General features: G+C 58.1%; 1 protein-coding gene across 2 annotated transcripts; it reads left to right on the forward strand.

The window, feature by feature from the left end:
• The first annotated feature begins 1,166 nt into the window (after positions 1 to 1,166).
• On the forward strand, positions 1,167 to 11,897 carry ASMT (acetylserotonin O-methyltransferase). Of its 2 annotated transcripts, XM_037027720.1 has the most exons (9): positions 1,167 to 1,344; positions 4,757 to 4,931; positions 6,103 to 6,232; positions 7,083 to 7,151; positions 7,790 to 7,939; positions 8,450 to 8,464; positions 9,547 to 9,725; positions 10,987 to 11,109; positions 11,434 to 11,897. In XM_037027720.1, the coding sequence occupies exons 1-9, from the start codon at positions 1,273 to 1,275 to the stop codon at positions 11,643 to 11,645; spliced, it is 1,125 nt and encodes a 374-aa protein (XP_036883615.1). In that variant the 5' UTR covers positions 1,167 to 1,272; the 3' UTR covers positions 11,646 to 11,897. The 2 variants fall into 2 exon arrangements, with proteins under 2 accessions (XP_036883615.1, XP_036883614.1); XM_037027719.1 differs by lacking the exon at positions 8,450 to 8,464 and having other exon boundaries at positions 7,790 to 7,908; positions 9,585 to 9,725.
• Positions 11,898 to 25,342: the final 13,445 nt, after the last annotated feature.

A 25,342-nucleotide genomic window follows, 5' to 3' on the forward strand; every position in this document is an offset into this window, starting at 1 on the left:
GGAGTTCATCATCAGCAAGCCCTTATTCTACGAAATGTTAAAGGGACTTATCTAAGAATAAGAAGATAAAACACATGTGTAGTAAAAGGACAGCAAGCTCACAGTTATTAACAACCACACCTAAAACAAAAACAAAACCAAACAACTAGAACAGGAGCAGAACCACAGAAATGGTGATCACATGGAGGGTTAGCAACAGGGGAGTGGGAGGAGGAGAAGGGGGGGAAGGTACAGAGAATAAGAAGCATAAATGGTGGGTAGAAACTAGACAGGGGGAGGTTAAGAACAGTGTGGGAAATGGAGAAGCCAAAGAACTTATATGTACGACCCGTGGACATGAACTAAAGGAAGGGGATGTGGGTTAGAGGGGTGACAGGGTGGAGGGGAGAAAAGGGCGGGAGGGACAACTGTAACGGCATAACCAATAAAATATATGAAAAAATAAAGTACAAAAACAATGACATGAATTTTTAAAAGAAACACATTTTTAGAATAATAAATACACTTTACAATAATGAAAGTAATTAATGAAAAATCCCAGTAGTTACATGGATCAAATAAACTTTAAATCAATGAAATATGTTCAAATAAAAACACATGACACCACGACAATGCATCAGTTAGAAATGCTTTAGTGAAGAAGGAAATCACTGAACGAGGAGCACAGTAACTTTGACTACGTTGAGGGAGGGTCCCTTCGTCCCGACTTCGTGGCGGGTTTTCAGGATAAGTGGGGAGTGACCTCAGTCTGAGCGCTTTTCCGCACTGCGGCGTGATTGTCCAAGGGCCGCCTGTGTGCTCTGGTTGGGGGAACCTGTGTTCAGGGCCCCCTCCCCCGGCCCATTTTCAGTCCAGTTCTCCGTGGTTTCCATTTTTCCGTGAAATGGATTCCCTGCGTGGTTCTGATATGCCCCCTGGTGGGGCGGGTCACTGGCAATTACCCCCTGTCACTCACCAGGGGGGGTCCTCTCCTGGACCCCCGACTTTTCACCCCGATGCACGTCATCTCTTTTGTTTCTTATTAAATGGAAACCCCAGGAAGAATTAAGGTAAGGACAAAGTAATACCATTTAGGAATGACGTCAGCAGTTCTTGGGGGGGCCCCATAAGCCCTGCCAGCCCCTTTATAAGGCTCAGGGGATTTTCCTCCGTGGCCGTCTGGTGTCCCTGGTGGGCCTGCGCGTGAGCCTCCCGCTGCAGCCCCCAAGCTTGCTAAGGACCTCCCTGCACCCGGGACACGCGGGGCCCCCCACAGGCAGGGGCAGGAAGGACATGGGCTCCCCGGGCGAGCAGGCTGCCCTGAGCCTGCTGGACCAGTACTCCTGTGGCTTCATGGTCTCCCAGGTATGTGCTCAGGGTGGGGGGGGCGGTACAAGGGGCACGCTCAGTACCCTTGGACAGGAGAGGGGGTGGCGGATGGGGGGGTGTGACTGCTCCAGGGGTCAGGGTCTCCTTCAGGGAGGCCGCAGCGTTTTGGAGAAATGGTCATGCCTCTGGGTAGAAACCAGGACATGGGGGCCGGGGGCTTTTCTGGGGGTGTCTCGGCTCCCACGGACCCCCTCTCGGAAAGAGCTTTTTATTTCTTTATTCGGCTCCTCTTTCTATGTTTCCGTTCTTTCATTTTCTTCAATTACAGTCGACTTCCAATAGGATTTTGTGTTCGTCTCAGGCGCGCAGCCTAGCCACGAGACTCTTCTGTGACTCCTTACACAGGGTTACCCCCCATATCTGCAGTCCCCACCTGGCCCCACCTACAGTCATTACGACATTGTCGAGTGTGTTCCCTGTGCCGGACTTTACACCCCCCTGGTTACCCTGCAACTGCTGACTTGGGCTTCTCCTCCCCTTCGCCTTTTCCCCCGTGGCCCCCACCCTCCGAATGATGTTTTTAAGAAGCGTGAGGTACCATCAGGGCACAAAGCAGACAGTGCTCGTCGAAATACAGATATGGAAATATTGAAGACCTTTGGTGACAGAGTAATGAAGGTTTTTTTTTTTTTTAAAAAAATCACCATTAAATTAGCAAAAAAATAAAAATGAGCTCCCCCAAACCAAGGTAGTGTGTTTACCCACAGCCAGACAATACAGATAGGAACTGCACAGGCCCACCTACACACAGATTTTAAAAAATAGATACTATCGCCCTGGCTGGTGTAGCTCAGTGGATTGAGCACAGGCCTGTGAAGCAAAGGGTCGCCGGTTCAATTCCCAGTCAGGCACATGCCTGGGTTGCGGGCCAGGTCCCCAGTAGGGGACACATGAAAGGCAACCACACATGGATGTTTCTCTCCTGCTCTTTCTCCTTCCCTTCCCCTTTCTCTAAAAATAAATAAAATATTTTTAAAACATAAAATAAAAATTTTAATTGCTATTTGGACAGAGAGACGGAAGGAGAGAGAGAGAAGCACCAAGGTGTGGTTCCACTCATTGATGGATCGAACCCGACCGGGGATCGAACCTGCAACCTTGGCGTATCGGGATGACACTCTTAACTAGCTGAGCTTCCCAGTTGGGGAACGATTTTATTCATAACGTTTTCTCTTCTGTAGTTCCCTTTGTTGTAAGAATATTATATCTATTTCATAGAACACACAAAACCTGTGTCACGGACTGTTCAAGGCAGGGGCGGGGTTTCCGCCAACAGGGGAAGTTCGGTTTTGGGGGGCATGTTAGCGGCGACTGCTCATGGGCACAGGTCTGCTTTTGGGGGCGATGAGCCTGTTCTGGGACCAGACGCAGGCCGTGGCTACACAGTAGTGGACGCCCGCGAAATGCCCCCGAACTGCTTGGTTTCAACGGTGAGCGGTGAATCTGTGTGAATTTCACGTTTCCAAAAATAGAGGCCACCGGGGGATAGATTTTCTCTTTAAAGGCCCATCAGGTGTCCGGTCTGCCCCACGGGGACATCAGCAGCGGGCGGTGGGTGGTCTTCCTCAGGCCTCACGCCTGTGGGCCTCGGGGGGTCCAGTCCATGCTGATTCTCTCTCTGCGGGTCCGGGGTTGACGTCTGGCGCTGACCTGCTCCGTGGCTAAACGATTTCAGATGCAGAGTTGCTTTCTGAGGTCAGGTGGTCACTCTCCCGGAATGGCCAGGCCCTTCCGCGTTTTTCGGGGAGGGCGTGCTGAGTCTCCAGTCGTATAACACACGGCTTCACCCTTGGGTGCCCCCAGGGCCACCCGGCGGAGAGGCGCCCAGAGGGTGGCGACGCCTGCAAACCCCCGGCACGGTGGGGTCCCGTGTGGTCTGTGGCTTCCCTCGGTCACAAGGCCGCAGGTGCCGTGACGCTGCGTGGCTGTGCCCTCTCCATCGTCGGAGGAGCTGCTGGGATTCAGGGCGAGCTTACGCAAAGGTGACGTTGATGGGACTTTCTGCAGAGACCCCCCTGGGTGACAAGGACCTGTTTGGGAGGCAGTGTGGGGTCTGGGGAAGGTGCGTCCTTCTGCAGAAAACGTGTGGCCCGTCTCCTGCCTGGGAAAGTGACTTAGCTGTCCCTCCGTAATGTCCCTGGCCCCCTGGGGCTGTTGGCTGTGCACGCGGCGTGGGCTGGCTCTCAGGAGTGCTGGCCGCGTTATGAATCCCGGGAGGGAGGGTCCTTCCATACACGTCGTACGAGGCCCTGGCTCGTTACCGCTGTGACAGGACCGAGCCGGTACAATCTCTTCTTTGAAGTATAGGGTATGGACTACGCTATGACACTTGTCCCATTTGGCACTGCCCTCTCACCAGCACGCCCACCCCCCTTGGTTCATGTCCATGGGCCGTGCATATCGATTCTTTGGCTTCTCCGTCTCCCACACTGTTCTTCACCTCCCCTGTCTATTTTCTACCTACCGTTTAGGCTGCTTATTCCCCGTCCCTTTCCCCCCAATCTCCCTTCCTCCCCTCCCAGCCGATAACCCTCCACATGGTCTCCATTTCTGTGGTTCTGTTCCTATTCCAGGTGTTTGCTTCGTTTGGTTTTGGGTTTGTTTTTTAGGTGCAGGTGTCGACAGTTGTGAGCTTGTTGTCCTTTTCCGGTGGATAGCGCCGATCTTCTTCTGTTTCTTCGATAAGTCCCTTTCACGTTTCATATACGAAGGGCTGGGTGATGATGAACTCCTTGAACTTGGCCTTACGGGGGAAGCACACTAAAATGTAGTTGACGCTGCCTTAGAACAAAGAGATGGGGGTCGATCTACCCCTGTCCTTGCTCCTTCCAGGCAGACCCGACAAACATCTGGTCAACCCCAAAGTGCGACTATGCCTCCACCGCTTGGAATAGCAGACACGGTTGCCGTGTGGATGAACGTGCCATCCAAAAACATTTTTTTTTCATTGTGGTAAAAGACACACAAGAGGTCCGGAGGCAGCCGTGGGGAGGGGCAGAGTGCAGTACGTCCATCCACACTGTTGCGTAACCACCGGCAGCTCCTCCGGGACCTCGCCTGCACCCGGAACCGAACCGCTGTCCCCGTCAAACACTCCCTCCCCAACCCGTCCCCCAGCCCCTGGCACGCACCCTCTACTTCCTGTCTCTGCGAGTTTGGGGGGGGCTCAGCCCAGGGGGATCCCTTTGGGTTTGGCCTTGGCCGCCTGGCTCATTTCACTTGACCTCGTCGAGGCCCAGCCACGTCGTCATAGCGGGTGTGAGAATTCGTTCCTTTCCGTGGCTGGGTAGCGCTGCCCCGCTGGGTGGACCCGGAGTCCATCCGTCCATGGACACCCCGGTGGCCTGCACCTCTCGGCTTCCAGCCCCTCCTTTTCCCTTTCCCCGAGGTTCTCTTTGCTGCCTGCGAGCTGGGGGTGTTTGACGTTCTCGCCGAGGCCCCGGAGGCCCTGGGCTCGGATGCCGTGGCCGCCCGTCTGGGCGCCAGCGCCCGGGGGACAGAGCTGCTGCTGGACACCTGCGTGTCCCTGAGGCTCCTTCAGGTGGAAACGAGAGGAGGAAAAGGTGAGATGCGCGAGTGAAGGAGGCATTTGAGACCCACGCTCTCCGCACCCTTTCGCCGTCGGGGACCAGAGGGCACGTGTTTCCGGTGCTGGGCGTGGTGTGGCCTCTATACCAGCTGCTGATCTTTGCTTTGGAGCATAAACGCAGGCAGGAGCTCTCTGTACTCGAGTGGCCGCAGCTGGCTCTGCAGGGAAACTTCTTTCAGACCAACTGGCCGGGGGCTGGGTGTAGCGCCCAGGCCACAGTTTGCTGATGTCTGCCCTAGACCTTTCCCTGTGCTGGTGGGCTCCTTGGCCTCCCATGAAGAAGAGAAAAATGTGGGGGAAATAGATATCCCAACAAAGTAGGGTGTTACGCTAAATCCATGCAGTTCAAAATTCACGCCAGGCTTCTAATCTTCTCACCTCGGAGTTGACGCAGCTCTCCTCTTAGGGAAGATGAGAGGGTGGCTTTAAAAAAAATGCTCTGACGTTGCAACAGTCAGAACTGTTGACCCTAGCATGTGCCTTCGGAGCGGTTTTAGGCGTTGGTCCACCCGTGATGAGGCCGAGCCTAGAAACCGCTGGTCTGAGAAGGCGCGGGAGCGTGTGGCCGCTTGCAGTGGCCATGGGGGTGGGGGGCGTTTATGCTGGAACAAGGAGTCATGTGCCCGCTGGGGCTCCGGGTGCCCACACCTGCACGGCCAGACCGGGCAGGGAGACACGGTTGGGGTAGGGACCATCCTCAAACAGCCAGGCTTGGGAACGAAGCAGGGGCCAGGCGCAAGCCCGCCGAGAGCACGGCAGCCACGCCGCGAATGGCGTTTGCAGACGAGCCCTCCTGGTGCGGGTGCCTGGTGGGTCCCCGGTGCTCAGCTGGGCAGCAGCCGGGGAGGCCGTTCCCGCTTGCTGCCTGGGCCCTGCTTTGGGGTTCATGGCAGAGGCCCGGGGGGCAGTCAGCTGTTAGACCGCAGTCTTCGTCTACGTGATCAGGGCTCGCATCGTCCTCTTGTTCTAAGAGGGGTGGGAAGTGGCGAGGCTGGGAAGACGTGGGATCCCAAAGAACGCCATGGTCACCTGCCTCTTCAGGATGAGCCCCGTGATGTCGTCGGTGTCGGCGCTGGCACGCAGCAATGCCTTGAAAGGTGACTTTGTTTCGTTGCTGTTGTTTTCTTCTTCTCCTCTGTTGCCAGCCTTGTATGAGAACACAGAGCTCTCCGGCACCTACCTGGTGAGGTCCAGCCCCAGGTCCCAGCACCACATGCTGCTGTACTTGGCCCGGACGACCTACCTGTGCTGGGCACACCTGGCCCAGGCCGTGAGGTGGGTGTGGCGTGGCTGGCTCGGGGTGTGCGCCAGGGCTGCCCCGGGGCTGGTGTCAGGGAGTGAGGAGTCAGGTCGCTTGCAGAAGCACACGAGACACCCCTCCAGGTTTGGAAAGGCGAAGCGGACGCGAAGCCCCCTGGGGTGGGTCTGCGGAAGTCACTTCCTACACAGGTGTGGTGGTGAGAAGTCCTTCGCTTCGAGGGTCTCCAGGGAAAGCGGTGTGCGTCGCAGGTGCCAAGCAGGGGAGTGATTCGGAACACGGCAGGGGCTGTGTTCCGGGGCTGCTGAACGGTGTCTCTGTCACAGACAGGGGGCCGGTTCGGGTGGTGCCAGGGACTAGGGCAGGGCGAAAGGGGACAAGCCCCAGGGAGGCAGGTGTCCTGGACGCCTGGACGCAGTTGTCCAAGCGGGGATCCCTTGCCCGAAGAATTCTTCACCCAGCTGCAGGGGAGGAGGGGGAGCAGGAGGAGGAAGTGCTGGGGTGCATCAGCCAGCCTTTCTGCTACAGTTAGACCAGCCAGCCCTCCAGCTGCAGGGAGACCAGCTGGCCCTGCAGCTGCAGATAGACCAGCCGACCCTCCAGCTGCAGGTAGACCAGCCGGCCCTCCAGCTGCAGGTAGAGCAGCTGGCCCTGCAGCTGCAGGGAGACCAGCAGGCTGTCCAGCTAGAGGGTACTTCCCATCCTTAGACGTCAGGCAATAGTCATTCTGGACTTTGCTGTCCCTGATGGCACATGAGTTTCACACTCTCTTTAAATCGCCCCTAGATTTCTTCCCCGCTCTGCGGGGGACGTCAGAGAACTGCCCCAGCAGGGGACACCAGTGACCGCCTCCCTCCTTGTTTTCAGAGAGGGGCAGAACCAGTACCAGAAGGCTTTTGGGGTTCCCTCGGGTGAGCTCTTCAGCGCCATCTACAGGTAACGTTCACCCTCGACTCTCAGAGTATTGTGCTTATTTTTTTAGGCAATGCAACACTTTATTTGTATTGTTTTTTCCACTGCCGTCGGATGGGTTTCAAGGCTACAGCCTAGGAATTGGACAATCACGTGCTCTACGAAGGGTTCCCCTTACCAGGCCGACTCATTGTGTCCCAACAGAGCGAAATCACACGGACGTTGCTGTCTGATGCAAAATTTAAAAACAAAACAAAACAAAACAAAAACAGATGCTGCCGTACTAATCATGTGTGTGTGGATCGGTTTCCTGAGCAGTTGTAGAGTTGGCTCTGCCTTCGGGTGACTAGACACGAGCCCAAGTTCATGTCCTATTGAGGCACACCGTGTTGGGCTCGGACACGGGAAGCCGGGGAATAACTCAGGTCTTTGCTGTCCGTCCCATGCACGGAGTGAATGCCGGGTGGATGCCGGCGGCTGCCCGGGGGGCTCTCGCCACCCGGAATGGGGTTCTTCTACTCAGCATGGATTCCACGTCTCCAGGGCTACCCCAACGTGTGCTGGGGGCGCAGCTCTGCCCAGCAGAGGGCTCCCTGTGTCCTTGCTTACGACGGCCACAGTGGGCGTGGCACGGTTTTGACACGTGTGGTGTTGCACGGCAGGTCCGAGGGCGAGCAGCTGCGGTTCATGCGAGCCCTGCAGGACATCTGGAGCGTCCAGGGGAGAAGCGTCATGGCGGCCTTTGACCTGTCCCCCTTCCCCCTCATCTGCGACCTCGGTGGTGAGTGTCCTCTGCAGGCGTCGGAGCTGCCGTTCACGTTCTCTGTGGCGAGTGTCTTACCCCTGCTTTCACAGTGGCCCAGGGAAGGAGCAACGTGGAAACGCCATGTAGGACAGCGGGCAAGGCGCCTTCTGTCACGTCCTGAAGGCCACTGTGGCTCGAGCCGGTCACCAACCAACAGGGTCGGGACCGAGCGCTGGACATGTGGGGACAGGGGCACCCATAACATCTCAGATTCGAGCGCCCTACCTTGTGAGGCTCCGAGCCAGCACAAGTGGCTGAGACTCAGCGTCCAGGGATGCGGATGGGGCCCCGCCAGGGACCACACCAGGACCGACACTGGGGCCACTCAACCTGGGGACGCAGGCTTTCGTCCAGGGGGGTCGTCCCGTCCCCTCACCCAGCTGCTGGGACGCAGCTCACGGACACACTGAGTCGACAGTTGTCACATCGCCTTCCTGGCGGAGGGAGGTGCCGTCTAAGCCCTCAGGGTCAGGAGGGATTTGTGGGTTTGGGGGGGCAGACGTCACCATCAGCTCAGGAAGCTGACGTTAGGGTGGGTGTGAAGGCGCATAGACATGACTTGCACGTCTTCGAAGGGGGGTCCCCTGCTGGGCGGGGCAGACCCTACATGGGGAGCCGGCGCCTGGTCCTCCTCCCTGTCTTAGAGGATGACCCTGGGGGGTGCCATTGAGGTCTCAGTGGCCGCACTGAGTGACAGGTGTCCCTTGTCTGTTGTGAGCAAATCCCTTGTCTGTTGTGACGCCTGGCTGCCCACCACCCCAAGGCGACCCTCCCAAACTGGGGGTCCTCCATCCTTCAACAGTGAGGGCCAGGTGGCTTGGGCTGAGCGTCCAGTGATAAAGTCCCAGTGCCAGGCCCATTCGACAGGTCCTTGTCTGCAGCTCAGAGGGGTTCGCCCAAATCCTGTAGGATGGTGGGAAGACGGAGATGGACAGAGCTCCCTGGGAAAGACCGCCCTTAGCCAGAGTTGTCCCCTCCACTGCCCAGAGGCAGCAGAAGCCACGTGGGGAGAGCTGACCCTGGATCTCCAGGTCGATTCTGTCTCTTGCTTGCTGTGTGGCCTCAGCCAGGTTGCTCTGTCTCCCTGAGCCCTGGTCTCCCTGAGAAGTGGGGTGATCCCGTGCTGTGCACGTGTGACCGTGGATTACCGCCAGGGACGCAGAAGGCTCTCTGAGGAACAAGCTGGTTTCTCCGTGGCCCTGAGTTCTGCAAACAAGAGCAGAGGGTGAAATGGCCCTCCCTGGGCGGGGGGGAGGGGGGCCCGGGGGAGAAAACAGGCCAGGAATCCCCAGGGAGGTGTCCCAGACCCAGGACATGCGCGGGGGGACATCGGGAAGCGTTCGCATCTCGGTGGTGCCGGGAAATGTCCTCCAGGGGGCGTCTGCCCCGAGGTGTCCTGCCTCCCTGGGGCACCCTGCGTCCTTCCCCCACGGGACAGTAGGCTGCCCTGGGTGGACAGAGGCCCTGGCCACAGGAGGACACAGCTCAGGCACGGCATTGCAGGTTGGACCCCAGGCGGGGCCAGCCCAGGAAGACCTCCCAGACTAGACAGAGGATGCTGTCGCCGTGACGACCAGGTCGGCAGCCTGGACCCGCTGGGATGGCTGCTCCCAGGCTCCTCTCTACCCATCGCCCTCCGTGTCCGCTTCCAGGCTGTTCCGGGGCTCTGGCCAAGGAGTGTGTGTCTCTGTACCCTGGGTGTCAGGTGACCGTCTTCGACATCCCGGAGGTGGTGCGGATGGCGCGGAAGCACTTCCCGTTCCCGGAGGAAGGGCGCATCGGCTTCCAGGAAGGTGGGCTCTCCCGGGCTGTCTGTGTCCTTGGGGCAGCACAGATTCCTCACGTGTCTATGAGAGGCCAATGGTGGAGAGTCCTCAGCACCGCCCCCCATAGAAGGGTCCTCGTGGCCGATGGAAAGCTGGGTCACCGCCCTATCACCTTCCGACCGTTTCTTCTTCCTTGGGGGTTGTCCCGGGTGAGGAGTGTGCTCCCCGAAAATCCGTGTCCACCCACAATCGGGGAACAGGGCTTTATTTGGAAAGACGGCCTCTTCGGATGTGATGAAGCGAAGGGTCGCAGAGGAGGTCACCCTGGCCCTCCCTCCGAGGACAATGTCCTTAGACGTGACAGACACAGAGGAGAAGCCACGTGGAGACAGAGGCGGGGACGGGAGGGACGCGACCACCAGCCCAGGGACACCGGGTGCCCCCAGGAGACGGAAGAGGCAGGAAGGACCCTCCCTGGAGCCCGTGGAGGGAGCGCGGCCCTGAGACCCCTGGACCTCAGATGCCTGGTCTCCAGGACTCCCACCGGGCGCTACTTCATCACAACCTGGTACAGATTTCTACTTTCCGAGCATTTGTGAATCGAGAGGCACAGAGTGTGCTGAAGGCAAGATCACGGGACAATGACTGATTCGCGAGCAGAGGAGGATTGTCAACCGGGCCCTGGAATGGGACTTCCTCTCGCCTTGCAAACACGGGGCTCAGCTCCCTCCCTCAGGGCCGTGCCTCGGGGGACAGACGCCAGAAATAGCCAGCGCATCTTCAATACGCCTCCCCTTAAATCCCCGTGAATTTGCAGAGTGTGGTCCACACAGGCCCTCCGGGGTCCGTTCCAAAGCTGCTACGCGTTTGCCAGGAAAGATGTCACGAGAGTTGAGTGGTCGGCACCCCGTATGCGTAAGGGTGTGTCTTGTTTTCAACCCGAGAGACGCTGGTTCTGTTCAACTCATCCCTCGGGAGCTGCCGAGGCCGTTGCCAGCAGCCTCCTTTACACGCGGCGCTGATGGCGTGTAGGAGATGAAATCCAAACAGGATTTCATTTCGGGTCTTTCCAGACCCGATGGAGGGAATGAGCCCCACACATCCTCCAACGGCCTTACGTTCACTGAGACGTCTCTTGGTTTGGGGCGTAGTCCGGGGGGATCCCCAGCTGGGAAGACCTCGGGAAAGCTCGGCACCCCCATCCCCAGCCACCTTCCCACGCTGGGTGGGGTCCAGACCACGGGGCCTGCGTCGCAGGCTGACCCCAGGGCCCTGCCCTCTGTTACAGGAGATTTCTTCAGAGACCCCCTTCCGGACGCAGACCTGTACATCCTGGCCAGGGTCCTGCACGACTGGGCCGATGAGAAGTGCGCACAGCTGCTGGCGAGAGTCCATCGGGCCTGCAAGCCGGGTAGGTGGTGTGATAAAGGTGCCTTTGCAGCCATTTTGTGACGTGTGTTCATCCCGGTGGTTCCCGAGGACATGGGCCCAGCCTCCGTGGGTGGTGGGGACACTGTCCCACCTGTCCCCTGCATCCTGGTGGTCTGAGAGGACCGCGCTTCCGTGTCCCCGGTGAAGAGAAGGAGGGATGCCAGCGGCAAGTCCACTGTGCCCGTGAGGACCAAGTTGCGTCCCGGCAGGGGGGCCTGGGGCTCGGAGAGCAGACAGGGAGGAGGAGGCTGGGGGACCCCAGGCTTGTCGGTCCCTCACTCGGGCCCGCCTCTTCCCGTCACAGGAGGTGGCATCCTGGTCGTGGAAAGCCTGCTGGACGCAGACGGCCGGGGACCGCTGACCACACAGCTGTACTCGCTGAACATGCTGGTGCAGACCGAGGGCCGGGAGCGGACCCCCGCCCAGTACCAGGCACTGCTGAAGGCCGCCGGCTTCCGGGACATCCAGTGCCAGACGACCGGGGGCATTTACGACACCATCCTGGCCAGGAAGTGATGCCCCGCCCCACCCCTGCAGGCCTGTCCCGGCCGGCGAGTCAAAGACCCCATTACGCACAGGTGGCCTCAGCCACGTGCCCCGTTTTCCGTGCCAGGGACGTGCGGTTTCTCCCGGCAGTTGCCGACTGCCCGACACTTTGTGGGATTGCACGTTCTGTTCTAACGTTTCTTTGGTCTTTATTCCACGCCCTTTCACTGAACTCTGCTTGATTCTGTTATCCTCTGTCTTCACATGGGGAGTAGGAGGCGGGCAACCTGGGGGCGTTGTTCTGACTGCCCTGGCGTAGCAGTTCCTGAAATGAAGGGATCCCTTTCCCCTGCCCACTCTGCCCCTCCCACTGAAGTTGGCTGGCCCTGTGGTGGGATGTGTTGGGACTGTCCCGGCCACATCCCAGACGCCTACATTTCCCGAGCAAAGGTCCGCACTGGGTCTGTCGTGAGGCCCCCACAAGAACCCAATGTCCCCTGGGATCGAGTCAGGCCATTCCGTCTCTAACTGTAGAGCAACTTCTGGCCACTGTGCTCCCTCCCCAGGGTCTTTCCCCACCGCATCTGTGGGGGAAACACATTAATCCCACCATGAGCAGAAGGCACACGGGCTTCCGTCTCCGATGTCGACTCTTGTTGGGAGTGACGACCCCCCAGGCACCCCACGCTGTGAAAGTCCCCCTCACCCCCATGTCACCAGGGAGGCAGCACATGGACCTGATTGGGGATTTTCCAGCCTTTTTCCCCTCTTTTCTTCATTCTGAAGTTACTCCCGAGTGTGGGCGAGATGTTTTGTGTGTGTGTCTTTCATGGACAGATCGGACTTTCACCGGTCTTCCGTGAGCCGTTAGGATGCATTGAGGATTATTTACGGATTTTCTGACACCGCTCACGTGAGGTTGACGTGTCCCATTTTGTTCGTTTCCGGTGCCAGACATCACAAGTCCCCGGTGGCTCATCTTGCAAACCGATTGGCGCTGTTACGTCGGGGGAACAGCCCCCCCCTCCCCGCGCCTCGTACAGTTCCGTCTCATCTCTCCTTGCGACGAGGACTCTAAAGACCTAGTCTGTTGGCAACTTGCGCACACGCACAGTGGGGGTGTTTCTGGCTGTAGTCAGCACGCTGTCAGGCAGTGTCGCCTGCAAGGCTTCGTGAGGTCCCACCTGCCCGCAGGCTCGTCCCTCTTGTCTGGCTCCACCCCTCTCGCCTCCCCGGCCCCTGTGGGCTACTTTCTCACTTTTATTGCCTAATCGCCGTGGAGGTTCCGCAGTGTGTGCGTGTGAGGTGGATGGCAGAGGGGTTACACGTGTGTGTAGCCTAGAACGTGGTCCCGTCGATATTCCCAGCACCCAGCTGGCCCCATACACAATTACCACGGGATTATTGGCCATATTCCCTGGGCCGCCCCTTACGTCCCTGGGACTGTTTTGTAACTCCCAGCCTGCACTTTTCGGTGCCTTCACTGACTTTATTAAGAAACTCACAGGTGTTACTTAATAACTGTACGGCCCCCGGCTCATCCTCTCTGTACCCACTCACCTTCCGTACCCAGAGCCAGGGGTCGGGCAAAGGTCTGGAACCCCCGTTCCCCAGGAGGGGACCCCCAGGAGAGGGACAGAGGGGCAGAAGTGTCCTTTCCAGGAAGCCGCATCCCAGGGCAGGCGACCGGATGGGAACGAGCAGTTGTGACCATGGACAGCAGGGGGCACTCTTGCCTCATCATCTCCGAGATCTCCTGGAACCAACCTGCTCTTTGGGAAAAGGGCTGCTTCCACGCGGCCTGGCCTTTCCGTGGCCACGCTGCCCGCTTTGAAAAACATCTACACGTCAGCCAGAACACACATCCCTGAGTCTACCCACCCCCCAGCCCCCCGCCTTTGCTTTCACTTTTTTTTCCCCTGGTTCCCTGGGCGTTAGATTTTTCCTGCATGGCCCCTGGAAAAGAGGATGCCTTAGGCAACATCCAACCTCTGGCCCCTGGGAGAACGGGGTCCGGTGAGGGGGAGTGGGGACTGGAACCACAGCACGATTCTCCACTGCGCGGGGTTACTGCGTGGAGCTTACACACATCGTACGATTGCATCGGCAGAGAACTAGAAAGTGCACGCATGGAAAGTTCTAGAAATTTCATGACCCCCCCCCCCCCGCCCCCAGCATCCACAGAGGTCCGGTCTGACGCCTTGGAAATCAAAGGCCGTGACATTTGCTGACCCCGTGAAATGGCGAGATAAAAGGGGCGCCAAAGGTCGTGCGGGCGTCACTGGGCGTTTGTGAGCAGGGGGTGCCGGGGATCCCCACGGGGGTCGCTTGGCCCCACAATCTCGACCTTTGATTAAACGCAGCCCCGGGCCACCAGCGTCCTCATTAGCAGGCCGTTTCCCTTTCATGGGCCCCGCTGCGGGCTCCGTGTTTATTTTCAGCAGCGGGGAGCGCGGCTTCCTGGGCAGGTGAGGCTGGGCCGGGTCAGCCCCAGGGGACCCCGCGTGGTGGCAGACACATATTTTAGCTGCGCCAGGAGAATGGTCCCCCCACCCCCGACCACCCACCTCCCGGCTCTGTGGAGGGCCAGGAAACAGTCCCACGGTGCCCTCTTTCCGGTTTCGCTCCTTCCCGAATTGTCTCCTGTTCTCCCCCGTCATTCTCCTGGTGTCTACAGGTCCACACCGTGAGCTGCCTTCTCCACCTCCTCCGTTGTCTCCTGAGGTCTCGTTCCTCCCCACCTATGTGATTTCCCGGGAAAGTCATTTTGGGGGTGCCCTGTGGTTAAAGAAACGGCACCGGGAATGTCTGAATCCAAAAGTCCCGGGCCGAAAGTTCAAGGCCGTGGGTTTTCTCTGGAGCCCTCAGAACAACAGCGACGCCGGGCGTCTCGGATGTGGGGTGTGGTGGGCACCGTAGGGTGACCAGGGGCCTCCTACCACGTCCCTGTCTGTCTACAGTGGTCTTAGTTCTCCACAGGGTTCATTTACAAACTAAAAACCACAGAACATACCAAAGCTACACAACCTTGGAAGAACGGCAGGCAGGCTTCTGCCTCAGGGCCCATCCCCACTAGAACCCCAAGGAAGACGAACCCTGCCACCCTCTGCCGGGCCGGCCCCGCCCTTGGCTGCACCCCGACTTCCTTCCCATCCCAAATACCGTATTTTGCCATGTGTGGTGCACACCTTTTTTGCCCAAATCATTGAGGGAAAAATAAGGATGCTCATTGTTCGTGGGGAGCACTCATTCTGTATCTTTATAAACGTTTTCCCTTCTTTTATTTATGGTCACGCATTAAAAGTGTAAGTCTAGAGAGCAGTAACAAAAGCAAAATCAGGCTCTGTAATATGATCATCGGTTTTAGATAGAAATAAAAAATGGAATTAAAAAACTGAAAGTTGTTATTCCTGAAAGTTTGAGCCAAAACTGTGATCGGTTTAATTTACGTTTAGAGGGAGGGGAAGGGAGAGAGAAAGAGAGGGAGAGAAACATCCATGTGGGGTTGCCTCTCATGCGCCCCCTACTGGGGACCTGGCCCGCAACTCAGGCATGTGCCCTGACTGGGAATCGAACCGGCGACCCTTTAGCTTGCAGGCTGACGCTCAGCCCACGGAGCCACACCAGCCAGGGCTGCCAGCCCTCCTTTTTTTTTTTTTTTTTAAATTTCCATGCACTGTGGAGGGGCACGGAAACGCCGCCCTATTCTCAGCCAGTGCTGCCCTAGACTGCCCACTCGTACGGCCTCTTCCGAGTTCTCCGTAGCGGTCCCGTCTGCCTGTACCACCACCACGCGCCAGGATCACACACCCCAACGAGTGACAGATGTGAGGTGATGAACCCGTGCACAGAAGGGGGTCCAGGCACACGGTGGAATATGACGCAGCCAGGAACAGGGGCGAGGCTCTGACTCCGGCTGCAGCATGGAAGGACTTTGCACACAGGAGGCTGCGTGAGAGACGCCAGACACCCACGATCACCCGGCGTCTTAGTCTGTGGGTAAGACACGTCCAGAGAAGGCCAACCTGCAGAAATGACGAGTCAGTCATGAGTTTCTCAGAGCCGGGGAGGTAGGTGTAGAGAGGTTTGTTTTGGGACAGTAATCATAGTTGCAACACAGCCATTGCTGGTGAATTGCCGGGCGAGCGAGTTACATCTCAATCAGGCTGCGTTCAGAAAAATAGGAAAGAAGAACCAGGCAGCCTCTATCGCCTGGGCTGCCTGCAAGGCGGACACGTGGTCGGCAGCTGGGAACGGGGGCTTCACAGCACGTCCCCCGCCCTCCGTGGCCAGAGGGGCTGAAGGTGACCCAAGTGTCGGCACCCTCGGCGTGGCTCGGGCTGAACACCTGCGTTCCTCCGGGGAGACGGGTCGGATGGGAGCTGGGCGGCGGGTGCTTCGGTGGACAGCTGCCAGGAACCCCCTGGGTGCCGAAACCCTCAGCAGCGTCATTGCTGACACCATGTCGACCATGTGACGACGTCTTGCCAGACGAACCAGGAGCATCCTGGGGACTGCCCGGCAGCAGGGCTCTGGAAGCTTCCGTCTGGCTCCCCGGGACCTCAACGCTGCCTTGCCATTTGGTCCTGGGTCTGTTCTCTGGGGTCCGTCGTAACCGCGACCTCAGCCGTCGCCCGAGTCTGTCACACAAACGCATGTTCTGGGGACTCCAGGCACAGCCTCCGCACGCCCGGACGGACCTGCAGAATCCAGACCGCCTGCCTGCGGGGCGGGAGGGGGGAGGGAGGCACCTGTTTCTGCCTCCCTGGGTCCCCGAGCCTCCTGGCTCGCCTGCGTTGGGGCGTGTTTCTCTGCCACAGACCGGCTGACTTTCGCGGCCCCACCGCAGTCCCCTCCCTCGTTTTCTTGGCAAGGGCGATGGGCCTCTTCTGGCCTCCCCCCGTGTTTAAACTCGGAAGCCCACACGGTTTAGAATCTTTATGGTGTTTCTGTTGGAATCGGCCCATCTTGGCCCCGGCTTCTGCCCCGACTCAGCGAATTTATTTATATACCGAAACGCTAAGTTGTCTTTAAGCGGGAGAAGAAAATGGATTACCTGCCAGCAGAGGTTGGGGAATTCACAGCAGTCAGCAAAAATGCCGGATCTTGCTGTATCTGCCTAAACGGAGGGGGCACAGAGGCGGGGGCCGGTGAGTTGCAGGGGCGTAGGCCGTCCCTTGCAGGCGGGCCCTGGGACGGGCGCCGACCTGGGCCCTCAGAGGGCGGGGCGCCCACCTTCTGTGTGGAGTGTTCTGGCTGCACCAGAGAGGGTAGCCCCTCCTGATTCATCGATGGGTTCCGGTGTTAAAACACAGCGCCGAGACGGCGTGCTGGGTGGCACGGTGGCGCCCCCCCCCACCCCGGACAGCTGTGACCACATCTGGACCTCCAGAGCCTGGGAACGGGAGCTTGTTGGGGGACAGGGTCTTTGTAGTTGAGTGCACTGTCTGAGGGGAGGTCGTCCTGGGTCAGGGTGGCCCTGCATGCAGTGACAGCGTCCGGAGAAGAGACGGAAGAAGAGACACAGACCACAGGAGAAGCCACGTGGAGACGGAGGCAGAGATGGGAGGGATGCGGCCACCAGCCCAGGGACCCCTGGAGTCGCCTGGAGCCTGTGGAGGGAGCGCAGCCCTGGGACACCTGGACCTCGGACCCCTGGTCTCCAGGACGGGGGTGTGGCCCTGGGTTACGGCCACCCCAGGAATCTCAGCAGCATCAGCTCCCAAAGGGGCTGTTACATTCTTGCCCGGGGTCTCCCAACCCTGCAAGCCCCCCCAAAGCTATTTGGGGCTCACAGCGGCTTCTTGGTCTTACACAGCAGAGTGTACCCTTCCTATGAGCGTAGACAAGGGGATACCAGAGAGGGTCGTCCACCACGGCTCCCGGGCTGACCGCCCATTCACCGTTTCTCACTCTGCCTCAAAGCCCCCGCAAAGGGCTTGTGAATGATAACAGAGCTCCCCCCGCCAGCCCCTCGGGCCACCGGCAAAGCCGCTGGGAGTCCACTCTGATCAAAGGTGACTTGGAGGAGGGAACGCCCAGCCGAGTCACCGACAAAGGAGCCCGCGTGGACGCAGGACATGCGGCCGGTGGCCGGGCTTCCCTGTGCCCACAGGTGCGTGCCTCGCACGCAGGTGACAGCCACTGGCGAGAGGACATTTTGCAGGAACGTCCCTTCTTTCTGTGAGCTGCCTCGTCACGTGGCCGCCTTCTCCCCGCCTCGGCTCCATTTCAAAGCACATGGGACTTCTTTTCCCAAGAGGGCACCACGGCACGTGATTCCTCTCAGGGTTTGGGGGGTAACGAGGACTCGGGGGAGCGTATTTTCCGGCCTGCCTTGTTTAATGAGGAGCCCTTCACGCTCGACGACGGGAAGGCTGCCTGGCTGTCCCGGAGGGCTCCGCATCTCTCTGGGGACCGAGGTACAGCACCAGCCGGCAAAAGGACCCCGTGTTTTGCCACCTTCAGTTCAGTCTTGTCCGAAATCCCAGCCTGGGTTGCAGAAAGAGTCTGGGAAGAACCAAGTCAAGTACCTGGATTGGCGTCGTGACCCGTGCGTTGTATGTAGTGGGAAGAAAAATCACCCATTCCTGTTTCTATTCTTGTCGATCGACAATCCCCATCACGAGTCCTGGATCTTTCCATCCACGTACCCGTCTCTCCATCTGTCTGCCTGTCCGTCCACCCACCCCTTATCTATCTGACTCTATGTCTCACCTACCTATCTGCCTATTGGGTTGGCCAAAAAGTCTGTTCAGTGTTTTCTGTAACATAAAAGACACATTTTTCACTTTCGCCACTGACTTGATCGATCTGGACACCCTGAGTAGGTCAGCCGTCTCCCACTCCTGGCTTCCAGTGGGGAGGGGCTGGGATGCTGCTGAACACCCTCCAGTGCATAAGACAGCCCCACAGCAAACAATTATTTAGCCGACGTGTCAACCGTACAAGAAACTTTGCGAACCACCTTTGACAGTTTGATCCATCACACCTTCTCCATATACTGCACACATCGTTATTTGCACATATTGCTGGCATTTTTACCTTTCTGGAAGTCATAAAGAGTCAAGCACTGAAAACGTTGCCTATCTTCTCCCGCCTTCGGTATTAAATCGACTGCAGAGGCCCGGCTGGTGTGGGTCATTGGATTGAGCACCGGCCTGTGAACCAAAGGGTCGCGGGTTCGATTCCCAGTCAGGGCACCTGCCTGGGTTGCAGGCCCGTTCCCAGTGGGGGACCCATGAGAGGCAACCACACATTGATATGTCTCTCCCTCTCTCCTTCCCTTCCCCTCTCTCTGAAAATAAATAAAATATTTTTTTTAAAAGAAAATATGGTGTTTGGTTGGGGAAGGAACCCAGGTTGCAGCCTAGGGTTGGGCTGACCTGGCAGAGGGTGTCAGGGTTAGTCTTCCTTGGTGGTGGTGGTGGTGGGGGAGGTTGTGGGGCTGGGCCCTGAGGCAGAAGCCTGCCGTGCTCCCCAAATTGGGTAGCTTTTGCGTGTCAGGCTGTTTTTCGTTTGTAAACTACCCCTCTAGAACTAAGACAACTGTAGAAACAACCAGGAAAAAGGTAGGAGAACTCAGGTGTAGCCTTCGTGGATGGGCTGAAGTGAGTCAAGCCGGGAGCTGCTGGGCTTAAGTATCCGCTTTCGAATATAGACTCCTTTCGTTCACCACCAAACCTTTGCCTGAGGAATTTTTTTTTGCCTCTGGAAAAAAAAAAATACAGCCTTTCAAAAAACGGCTCCACAAAAATACACCGATTTTGACAAGTCCTTTTTAAAAATGCATACTGATAGGCCAGCTGTTCCGATGCATTCTAATGAAATTTATTCACATGAAGTTCCGGACAGCTAAGCACTACTAGAGTCATCCTATGGGGAAAACATTAACAGACTTTTTGGCCAACCCAAGAGCTATCTGTCTATCCATCCATCCATGCATCCATCCGTCTGTCCACCCATCCATCTATCATATAGGAATAGGGAAAACGAGGACGATTATCGCCCGAGCCCATGCTCCTCAGGACCACCTTCCCCACTCAGTGGCTTGCTCCTTGATTCTTGCCTCAGTGTGTGTTTTGGGGGGAACCTGTACTGAGACAGGGGCTCACGGTGAGGTATGCGAGAAATTGAACTCTAAAAGCAATGTCTCCCCGCCCCCCAAAAGCAATGTTTTCCTGCATTTGTGACACTTCTTGTGTCTGGAGGCATGAACTCACCGCCGGGCTTTGTCTGCAGCCGAAGCTGGTCCTGGTTGAACATGCATGTCCACCGCGTCCGGGGCATCCTTGGTCTGAGACGGGCAGACGGCGTCCCGGACTTTCTGAGAAGCCCTCGGGGTGTGGTTTTCTCCTCTGACCACGTGTCGCTTCCCCGGGTCCCTCAAAGCTCACGGGCCGTGTTTATGGGAAAGAAATGTGCTGCGGGCGGAGTAATCGCAACAAAAGCAAAAAGCCGCAACGTTTATGCTTCAGGGTCCCGGTCCTCACAAAAACACCTCCTATTCTGAATACCCGCTGGCTGACCACACTCGGGCCCTCCAAGAGCCTCTGGTTGCAAGTCAAAAGTTTCTGTTGCAACGAAAAAATAAATACACAAACAAATAAACATAAAAAAAGGAACAAGAAACATGAACTGTTCCCATCGGGGTCGTATCTTCCGCTCACTCACCCAGGAGCAGCGAGTTTCCCCACACACGGTTTGTCTCTCCCGTTCACTGGGATCCGAACCGTGAACGTGGAACTCTTCTCTACGGGGGACGCTGTTGGGTGAAAAATAGATATTTTCCACTTTCCTCGGCAGCATCAGCAAATCCTGCAAAGGTGTGCAGGGGGAGGTAAGCCTTTTGCCCTGTGACAGGTGCCTGCTCACCGAGCCTGTCTCACGGGGCATTCACGTGGAAACTCCCGTGGGTGTCGGGGCTGGCCGTCCACCAGGGTGTCCCAGCCCAGAGACGGAGGACCCCTGCGCCCCCTCCCCTCCCGTGGACACCATCACCGGCGTGCGCTCCCCGCGCCGTCCCTCCTCTGGAAACTCTTCCCAAACCAGGCGGTTCTCCAATTTCTGGGAACACAGGTGACTGTTTATTTCAAAGCAGCAAATTAAGGGGTATTTTGGAAGCGGAGGGCAGAGGGACTCGCTCAGGGTCTCTCAGCCAAACGCAAAAAGGAACCACATGTCTCATTTCTTCAAGACATAAAAAGATCACACCTCCTGTGTTGAACTCTTTGCAATGCTATTTCCCCACAAATTCACAGTTTTGCTATAAAAATGATTATGCTTAGTAAGAGCTGACTCGAGGCTACAAAATATCAGAAGGCTGCCGGGTTCCCACCGCGCGAGACACAGTGTATCTGTTTCTTGGCAGAAGGGGGGAGGAGTTGAGAGACGCCCTTTGTCAGGCTTCAGTGAAACTGTTACAAGGAACAGCAGCCTCAATCTCGCTCTCCCGGACTTGACCTTCCTTCAGAGAGGACAGAGAGATTCACGCCGCTGAGCTTCCACGGTGCCTTCAAGTTGCGGAGAAAGGGTCCTGGAATTTAAGCCAAAGCATAAGGGTGTACATTTTTCCAAATTCTCCTAGAAAGTAAAGCCCCCACAGTATATCCGTCAGACCTGTTTCCCCGCCCCCCCCCCGAACATACCGATTCCAAAGGCGTGTTAGGGGGCCTGCTCAGGGCTCACGTCCGTTCTGCAGAGCCCAAGATCTACTTCATATTCTGCCCCTGGGTGGTGTGTTAGCCACTTGCAGAGGACACATAAAACAGGCATCAGTGTGGCTTTCCGGGAATCGAACCCGCGACCTTTTGAGGGTCGGGACGACGCGGCAGCCAGCTCAGCCACCCGGCCGGGGCTCAGGGTCTCACCACTCTTAAAACGTGGTGTCGGCATTCAGAGGGTCTTGCTGCTGCTCACTCCTTTGGAGCTCAACTCTGCTTCTGTGCGGGCTGGTTCTGCACCGAGTGTCAGGCACCTTTCCCGGATGGGGCCTGAGAAAGGAGTAATTAGGGGCTGGCCTTGCATCTCTCCCCTCTAAGATTCACCCCTTTTGTGTGTGGGGGGGGGCAATGTGCTCACCCTGCACCCCCACACAGGACGAACATACCCACCCTGTAAGTCCTAGGCAAGTAGCAGGCAGGGCCAGAAATGCCTGCTTAGGTCCTGGTAGGTTCCTCTTCTTCAAGACGCCGTCCAGGTCCACATCAGCTGCGTGGCGTGAACTTGAGCCTTGCCGATGAGATGAGCTCTGTACCCCAGGGGACACTCGGCCCCCTCTGGAGACAGGTTTGGTTGTCACGACTCAGGGGTGGAGGGCGGTGCTGGCATGGGGTGGGTGGGGACCAGGGACATCCCTTCACACCCTACAGGGCCCAGGACGCCCCACAGCCAAGAGCCCTCCGGCTCCCACGCCCGCAGGGCGGAGCCAAGCCACCAGCTGATTGCCCAGCCTGCAGCTGGCAACCTGCCGGAAGTTTTCGTGGTCCTGGGCTTTGCGTGAGTCAGCGCCAAACAGAACGCGGATATAGATGCATATACCTATATGCGTACATGTAGACAGACAGACAGATGGGGACTGGTGTTGAGGCAAGAGCTGCGGCACCACGGACACGTGGGGCATCCTGGGCCGAATACGGTGTGGAGGAGCCTGGTCTGAGGGTGAGGGAGCGCTCCTGGCCGCCAGCCGGTACCCCGGGGTCTGCCGCACACGCGGCCTTTTTTTCTGTTGAAGCGATCATTTCTGGCTGTCAGCATCTTTCCAGTTGGCGCCGATGGAACGGAAAGATGCTCCCCGTGCCCCGAGCCGCCCGCCGGGCTGCGGCCCGCTATGGGGTGGACCCACAGTCACACCAGCAGAGTTTTGACACACTTTTCCCACCCCCTCTTTGGCAGCAGCGTCTGGGATTTTGGTGGGGCGTTGAACCTCCGGGATCACACGGGGGGCGCCCACTCCTGGTCTGGGAACGGCCCCGATCGGTGATCCGTTTGGGCAGGGCGCGGCAGGCACCGCGGGCGCCTCCCGAGGCCTCTGCCCAGGACATGTTGCGGGCGGATGGCCGCCGATGGTCCGGAGCATCCTCGGTGCACGGCCTCCTTCCTGCCTCGGTCTCCTCTTCCCAGGGCCCTCCTTGGGCCGAGAAACACACCACTTTAATCTGTCTCTTCGTGGCGCTCTGAACACTACGATAGTGCCTGTGACCCTGGGTGTGTCTCCCTTGGAACCTGGAAAACAACCCGGGGGAGCCCTGTGAGCCTAGCACAGCACCCCAGGGGACAGAGTTTGGGAACTTGCTTGTTGGGGCCTGTGCACAGACGCGGGGGCCTCTTCCTCAGCGACTTGCTTCACGGTGGGGGGGCTCTGTTCCTCTCTGGGAGGTTCTGCTTTTGTTTTCTTTTTGTATTAATTTTTTCCCAGTGTCTTTCTTGAAGCACAGAATTGTTCCCCGGTGCACTCGGCGAAGGACGACTTCAAGGTGGGCTGGGTCCCTGGGACCTGCGGCTTTGAGGGGAGGTGCGGCCCCTTCCGCCAAGAAGGGGGGGTGAGGCTTGGGCTGTTTTGGGGGTGGCAGCGGGGGGCCCGAGTTCTCTCGCTGGAACGGACATGTCGTTGGAACAAAGGGAACAGAAGCAGACTCACAGACACAGAGGACAGACGGTCGGTGGGTTGCTGGATGGGAGGGGGTGGGGGGCTGGGTGGAACAGGCGGAGGGGGGAGCCCTGGAGAAGCCCACACTGGCAGGTACAGAACAGTCAACCAGACTGTGGTAACGATGTACCATCCTGGGGAACGATGAATACCCATTCTGGGAACCCAGTCTGGGAGCGTCAGGGGTTACTTTGTACCACGTGCAAGTGTCTAACCACTAGGCCGGGCGCCTGACGCTGATACAATATTGCAGGCCACCTGCAAGGGCAACAAATAAGAACACATTCGAAATACACAAATCGGGACAGCGAGGGCTGCTTCGCTGTCCGGGGGACCCTGCTTCGGAGGGTCTGGCCTCCCCCACACAGGCCGCCCTCCTTTTGCTGCCCCGTGTACCCCAGAACTCTGTCCCCACAGATCCACTCCAGATGCGTCTGCCCTCCAGGACTGAAGTATTTGTCACCTTCGACTCACGCTGGGCGTGAGTGGGAACCGGACTGAGATTCCTGGTGCAGATAAAAACCGGTCAAGTCTCCGCAGAGCGAGACCCTGGGGGCTCTGGGGGGCCCCGTGAGACGTGCAGGTGGGATTTCTGTTCCTGGGACCTTCAGGGAGGGGGGGTGGCGTGTGCACGGGGAGACCAAGGGATGGTATTGCTGGCTGTCCCCCAGGCCTCAGGGAGCAATGGCCCATTCTTGGGAGTGCAAACGGACCGAGAAGAGCCTCAGAGAAGGGGTCGCCTCCCCCGTGGGGAAGGGGCCAGCCTGCCCTGGGCATGAAAACCCAATGTTCACGCTGAGCTCTGGTTTAGAGTGCAAAAAACAACGCGGACAGAGCCCCTTAGAAATGCATCCGAGTGGCCGGCCCCGAGAAGCTGCCTCGTACGCTGGACGCCTCCACGCTGTGGGCGTTGAAACAGGACAAAGTGACCTGTGCATGGGACCGAAAGTCACCCTGCGTCCCAAAGAGCTGTGTGCAAAGGAGACAGGAAAGCCCGTCGGGGTGACGGCTGGACAGATGAGCCCTGGACTGAGAACGAAACACGCTGTGGAGAATCAGCGTCACGAGGCCACGTCAGCTGCGCCCACAGCCACGCCTCCCTGCTGTGGGTGTCCCTGTCCCCTCCCCTTTCTCACAGGTGCCACCCTGTGTCTGCTCCTCATGGGGACCCTGTGCGGGCTCCTGCCCGAGTCAGCACTTCCTCAGTAGCTGCTGTTATGGATCTCATCGAAAGGCCCTTTATTGTTAGGAGAACGGGGACCCCGGGACCCCGGGACCCCCCGGAATGGCCGTGCACGCCTGCCTCTCTGTAAGTAAAGGTCAGCACTGAGCCCCCCCGCCCCAGCCCCCCATCCTGCCCACGAAAAACAACCCACCAACCAGCCCACACTCCCTCTCTGCCCTGCCGTCCGGCTCTGCTCACCAGCGGAGGACGCAGGGGGCAGCCGGCTGCCGTCACCCTGGTACGGTACGCGGGGCCCCATCCCGGCTGCAGACACGAGGCACCTCGGGTCTGGGCAATCGGGGTAAGTTTCCGGGCCCGGTATTGGTGAGCAGGCTCATTTGCATTTTTTCAATTATGGGCAAGCCCGTGAGGGAAGCCCAGAGGGATTCAACTAATTTACAAAGCTCGACTGAGACACAGCCGAGCCCGGCAAGGATCCTGGTACCCGGGCAGTTAATACCTCCCTCACCAAGGTGCGCCAGGGAGGGTGGCTCGTCTGCCGCCGCCCGGGCAGAACTCATTTTTTTGTGGCTTCAAAAGGAAAATTAAATTTGGGCAAGACTGCCTGGCTTTGCATTGACAAACAGGGCAGGTGACAGGAGGTAGAAGGAGCTGACGTGACCTTGGCTCGCAAAGCCACTACGTACACCCCGATAGATCCAGTGTGAGAAGAAGTGAGGTGAAAATCACTGACATTAGGGTCCCCGAGAGATACTCAGACACCGTGTGTAGGGCAGTGTTATTTAAAGTAGCCGACAGGTGGGGGCCACCCCAGCATGCATTGATACAGTGGAGGGGGGGGTTCACCGGGCTGCGGAATATTACGCAGCCATGAAAAAGGAACCTCCGGCTTGC

Source organism: Sturnira hondurensis, unplaced genomic scaffold (assembly GCF_014824575.4).
Source record: "Sturnira hondurensis isolate 20B ecotype Veracruz unplaced genomic scaffold, ASM1482457v3 Scaffold0019234, whole genome shotgun sequence".
In the NCBI taxonomy this organism is placed as follows: Eukaryota; Metazoa; Chordata; class Mammalia; order Chiroptera; family Phyllostomidae; genus Sturnira; species Sturnira hondurensis.